Raw genomic sequence first — 5982 nt, forward strand, 5'->3', positions numbered from 1 at the left:
TAAAACAATGAAATTAGAAACACCCAAAGAACCCAAAGAACTGCATTTTCTACAGTGAGATAGAGATCTGAATATTCTGTACTGCCCCCAAAACCATGGATGGTCATAAGCATAGGAGAAAAATCCTCATTAGTCCCATGGAAACTGCAAATTAATACCCCAATGAGATACCAATGTTTACCTACTAGAGTGGTTAGCAGGAGGAAAAATTTTGAAAACTGTCCCATCTTTCATGGCGCACGAAGAAACAGGGATGTACCCATGCAGTGGAACGGTACTAAACAGGGGAAAGCAACACAGTATTGATTTAAACAGAATGAACATTCAGCAATCTATTGTCAGTTCTTCTACAATATCAATTCTAAACCTGTAACTGTGCCCCTGCTTCCCTGGGGGGCTTTGCCACCAGAACGGAAGGACCTATGCAGCACTGAAGAGGGACGGGTCCCGGCAAGCTAAGGGACAACTTTGGGGAGCGGACTTCCTGGCCCAGCTGCCAAACACAAGGGGCAGCTTGGGCATCAGCACCTGTGAGACTGTGTTCGACTCCTTGGTCTCTTCCAGCCATACATACCTTCCATAGCAGAAGAGGAGAAGGTAGGCCATCACATCCTTACCAATTCTGTGTGTCTGCCTTTGTTTCTGCAGTTGCCAGCTTCTTTCCTGGAAAGACCACGGAGAGTCCTCCTGTTAGTGGACTGGACCACCCCTTCCTTTCCAGCCCCCCACGAGAGATAGTACAAGCTCTTGGACCCCAGCAAAAGGACAAGGACATTTCAGAGTTTCACCTCCCTCTTCTCCATTCTCTGGCCTGGGAACGAAGCCTGTGCTATAACGTTGTCTTGGGTCTCACGACTGTCTTGGCGACGCCTCCCAGATAAAAGACCTTGTGTTGAGGCTCAAAGTTCTCAGCTGTCGGGTGAAAACTCGGTCGATGGCCCAATGGTGTTGTGGTTGTGCGACAGTGGGGCCCGGACCACAAGGCTTTTCCCACTGGGAGCAGAAAGGAGCCCCCGCCCGCCCACGCAACCGCCCACTCCAGAGGACAGCTACTTAGGTGGGGTGGTGTCCATGGGGGAGCCCTGGGTGTCACGGGCTGGCTGGGCAGCCAAGCTTGCGGAGGTTCTCGTTGACGGGCCCGCGTTGACAGCCACGGTGTATGGTAGGCCGGCGGTCCTACCAGTCCACGCTGTGCCCGCAGCGGGGGCAGGGTAGATGGGGGGTGAAGGCCGGGACAGACACCCCGCTAGAGGCTGCATTGCTGGTGCCAGTGCCGAGGCCCCCGCCGGAAGGATGGGAGCCATGCTTGGGTCCCCCGCTGAGGATGGGCGTTAAGGCGAAGGCAGTGCTGCCACCAAGCACAGGGTTCTGCGGAGCACTGGGGCCGGTGTGCGCCAGGAGGCTGCCCTGGCGAGTGCGCTTCCGGCCGTTCCGGCCCAAGCTGCCCCCAGAGCCTTGAGTGCCTGCGCCAGAGGGACCCGTGGCAGCCAAGGCCGGCCTGGTGCTGGTCTGGGTGCCCGAGGTGGCCGGCGTGATGGTGCCCAGGGCTGACAGGCCCGGAGCAGAGGCTGGGGCCTGGGCAGGGGTGGGAGCTGCCTTTGTTCCACCTCTGGGGTCACGGGGAGCCCCCGATACTGGAGTGGAGTCAGGTGGGGAGGTGTCCATGGGGGTGACCTCCGTGTTCGAAACGGGCCTGGGAGCCATGCCCCTGGGCGAGGGGCAGGCTGAGGGGCCGGCACTCACTGCGCAGGCGCCTGGCAGGCTGGTGGGTGAGGGGCTGCTTGAAACAGTGGCAGGAGCGGTCCTGGGCACAGGCTGCGGGGGAGGCCGCCGAGGCTCTGGAGCGCCACAGGCCGAGGAGGCCTCCCCGTGGGCCCACAGAGCACGGCTGATGCGCTGCCACAGCGCTCGCCTCTCTGCCTCCACGTCTTCGGCCGTGACCCTGTAGCCCGGCTGGGGAGCTGGTGGCAGCCTCAGAGGTTCCCCTCGCCGGCGTGGCAGCAGAGGAAACCTGCGCCTTCGAGGCCTGTCACGGGCAGGCGAGCGGTTCCGCGGGGATGGGGGAGGGTCCTGCCCGCGCCTGTCCCCTGGGCCCTGGTCAGGCTGGCTCTTCCTGAGGGACCTCTGCCCACTTGAGGGGGGAGCCTCAGGCGCCTGCTGCCTCACCGTCTCGGACGGCCCGGGGGATGGCCTGGCGCGGCAGCTGGCCGCACGCCTCCTCCTCTCCACTGGAGGGAAACCTCGAGTGGAGCTGTAGGAGCTGGTGATGGCGTCCGTTCCGCGGCAGGAGCTCCTCACGCAGGCCTGGGGTTTCTGCGGGCATCCGTCTTCGTCTTCATGGCCCCTTCCCTCATCGACCTGCCCCTCCGGGGCTCTGGGCTCTCCCTCCGGTTCAGGCATCTCTGGCCTGCTCTGTCCAGGGGCCCGCTGTTGACGGCAACGCCGGCAGAAGGAGGTAAGGAGGCGCAGGGAGACGCACAGGGCCCACTGGATGCTGAAACACAGCCGCAGGAATGCTGCAGCGCGGCGTGGCTGCCCAAGAGGCAGACACTGAGTGCGGGATGGCCTTGGAGTAGATGGGGGCGCGGGGACCTGTGGGTGCCGCTGGCGGACCAACTGGTGGGCGAGGCGAGCACCGAGCTGGCCCCCCAGGTCCCAGGGTAGGGGACGAGGGCAGAGTCTGCCCAGGAAAGTGCCCATCGGGCGCTTCGGTGAGGTCAGTGCTCAAACAAATGTACGATCCCAGCAAGCTCCTGGAGCAGCCAACTACACAGTTGAAAGCCAAGAGCTGACTGTTGGGCCTGTTGCTAGGAGACAGTTGGAACGTCCAGTGTGGGGGGGGGGCGGGGTTGGGCGGGAGGAAGCGGTGACCTCACCAAGGTTCTGGGGGGAGGGGCGCCCCCGGAGGACCCTCGAGGACCCTTGGGTACTTGCTGATCTCCCCCTGGCGGGGGCGGGGGGGCGCAGGCGAAAGCCGTTCAAGCCAGGGCTGTCATGATCCTGGGGCACAGAGATCCAGGGGCTACCGCATTCTCGGGGCTCCCGCCAGAGCCACAGCCGCAGGGTGCCCGCCCTTGCCCTTGCGCCGCCGCCTGCTCCCGGTGGTGCTTGGCGAGCTGTTAGGCCACAGTGTTGGAGCACCGGGACTCAGGCCCGGCCTGCAGGGGCCCTCCTCCAGCACCCGAGGGATGACTGGGCTCTCATAGTCACCCTTTAAGGGGGTAGAGCCCTTAGAGCCGGAGAAGCTGATGCCCACCCTTCCCTCCAACCCTGTCTGCCACTTGATGGCAAGTGTCAGTCTTCTTCCCCTGTGCCAGAGAGCTCTCAGTAGGTTAGTGGCCTTGGCGGTGGGCGCAGAGGCTCTGGCCTCTTCTATTTCCTCCTCTTCTTCTTCCTCAGACACTGCCTCTGCCCTCTGAGCACAGGGGCCTGGGGTGAATACGGGCGCTGCCAGCCCCCAGCCCCTGCCTGACCCTTGCTCTCTTGCTTTTTCCCCTTTAGCTGGGTCACCACAGCCTGAAGCTGCACCCCTTGAAGAGCTCCCTGTGCTTGTAGCAGAGGGCACGTGTCCTTGAGTTTAAACAGCTGCTTCCCTGCAATCAGGTGCCAGGGTCCCTCCCTGAGCTCCTCCTCACTCAGGACATCTCCCCTTGGAGGCTGCCGCAGCCTGTCCTCAGGAAGTACCACTGTGGGCTCCTCATTGGTCTCTTCTTCAGCCAGTTTCTGGACATCTGGTGCTGCTTCCTGCTTTTTGGACTCTTGTGCTTCACTGGGCGGCTCTTCAGGCTCATCCTGGGAGGCTCTGTTCGTCCTGGCTCAGCCTCTTCTCCTACAAAGGAAGGCCCTTCGCTCCACGTCTCTTCTATATCCCTCTTCATCCCTTAAGCTTGCTGGGAGAGTTGTGGCTGATGCTGCAGGCCCTGCCTCTTGGTTCCTGGCTGCAACCTCCTAGGCATCTTCGCGAACTTGATGATGCTAATGGAGCAGCGGAGGACCTGGCTCTCAGAATGGCTGCTGGAGTGCCCCAGTCCTGCCTGCTGCGCGGGGGTGCGGGAGGGGGGGGGGGGGGGTGCTTCTGAGGCTGCCATAGCAGGTGAGCACCTTCTTGCTGCTCTGGGCATCATCCTGGGTCTGGAATCACCAGAGCTGGGTTCCAGTAATGTATTTTGACTTTTGTCTTTGTTTTTTTAACCTGGAGGAAAACTTCACAGATCGTGAAAATTCATTGGTCTTTTTGATCGTGATATTGAAGATTTTTCTTTACATATATAATACTTCAATTAAAAGTTGGAAGGAAAGGAAAGGAAAGTTAAGTTTTAAACATGTTAGGAAAATCTCAGCATTGACTCATGGCTGCAGACAGGGAAGCTGAGGAATCTATCATAAACCCAAATCAACACCTCTACATCCAAGTGCAGCCATTATACTGAATGACTGTTTCACGACACCAAAAAGCCCCAGATGGCTGCAGGAGCCTCTTAACATTCACACTCACTGGACCTCATGGCTTGGACTTCCCAAGGCAGCACTGTCTAGCACTCACTTTGAATCCTTAGATTCAGACAGAATCTCCTAAGCACACAAAAAGCATAACTCTTAGGGCATTTAAAAAAAGCTACATCAGCTTTTATTTTCAACCCTTTTATCCACCTCTTTTTCCATGATTTTATCTACATTTATTGAGAATATTGTATGCCTGCACACTGCCCTTTCCAGGAATCCTCACACATACAGAAAGTGAGAACTCAGTAATACAGTGGTGGAGATTATACTGGTGACTTACCCCTTCCTCAATTTCCCCTTCTTCCTCAGTAAGAAGATCCTAATTCTATCTTAGGACAACAATGTGATCATGTAAATTAAGTGCTAAAACATGACTACGTTTATTAAGACTCATGGTTAATTTGGTTGCTTATGATATCAAGAGCAAATAATTAGTTTGATTTTTTTCCTTCCATAGAAACATCCCCAAATATGAGTCGAAAACCACTTTCATTAAATGTATATTTTATGAGTCCTATTTTATAAAGCGACAGTAATTCAGAAAAGGGAATAAGATTTGAATCCACTATAGATAAGATCCATATACCTGGAGAGGATAAGGGCGCATGGATGTTCAGATAAGTTGAAATTCACCTATATTTTTCTGCCACACAAGGTATCTAAGCACGTGAGGTTCTAAAATTGTCAGAATCATAAATATCTTTTAAATATTTAAAAAACTAAGCATAAAACTAAAAACAAAGCCAAAGATTCATAAACTACCAAAAATGTCTAAAGTTTTAATGAGACAGATTATAAAGGGAGTCTATTAGAGCTACTAGAAATGAAAATATGGAAATTAAGATTAAACATTCATTTAATGAGTTATATCAGATTAGAGATAGATGAAGAAAGAAATATAGAAATGGAAATAGACCTGATATATTTTCCCGGTTCAGATATACAAAGAAATGGACCATTCAAATAAAGCAGTTAAATAATAGGAAATATAGACTAGGAGCTCTAGTCATCTAATTTTATTCCAACGGGAAAATGGAGAGAACAGAGGAGATAAAACATTTGACATAATACCAGTCAAGGTATTTATTTTATACTTTGCTTTAAATGCCGATACTGCTTTATTTATTGTATTGCTTATATTGTTCCAGCTTTGGCCATTGAAAATTCTCTCAGTTGACTCCTAGATTTCTTTGATATATCCCCATCAACGTAGGTTGTTGTTGTTTGTTTGTTTTTTATTACGTTTATGTTTTTTAGCACTACTAAATGCCGCAGGCTCGTGTTATTTCATGTCCCAGTTCTAGAATCGGCCCTTTCATTAAAAGGAAGGACAGGATTTTTAAGATATTATTTTTCCCACTTTACAACTAAGATAATAGAAGCGGACTAGGTAATTCATTTAAGTTTCCAGAACCAACTGATAATAAAATTAATATAAGAATTCCAGGTTCCTTCCACTGGACCATAATTTTTATCTGC

General features: G+C 53.4%; 1 protein-coding gene across 1 annotated transcript; it reads right to left on the minus strand.

The window, feature by feature from the left end:
• Window positions 1-1176: 1176 nt before the first annotated feature.
• Window positions 1177-2700, minus strand: LOC129086082 (putative POM121-like protein 1). Its single transcript, XM_054592590.1, has one exon. It carries the CDS (start codon window positions 2698-2700, stop codon window positions 1177-1179), a length of 1524 nt encoding a protein of 507 aa, XP_054448565.1.
• Window positions 2701-5982: the final 3282 nt, after the last annotated feature.

The sequence above is a fragment of the Pteronotus mesoamericanus genome, unplaced genomic scaffold, assembly GCF_021234165.1.
Source record: "Pteronotus mesoamericanus isolate MK-2021 breed Mesoamerican mustached bat unplaced genomic scaffold, CSHL_Meso_final scaffold_36, whole genome shotgun sequence".
NCBI classification, from domain to species: domain Eukaryota; kingdom Metazoa; phylum Chordata; class Mammalia; order Chiroptera; family Mormoopidae; genus Pteronotus; species Pteronotus mesoamericanus.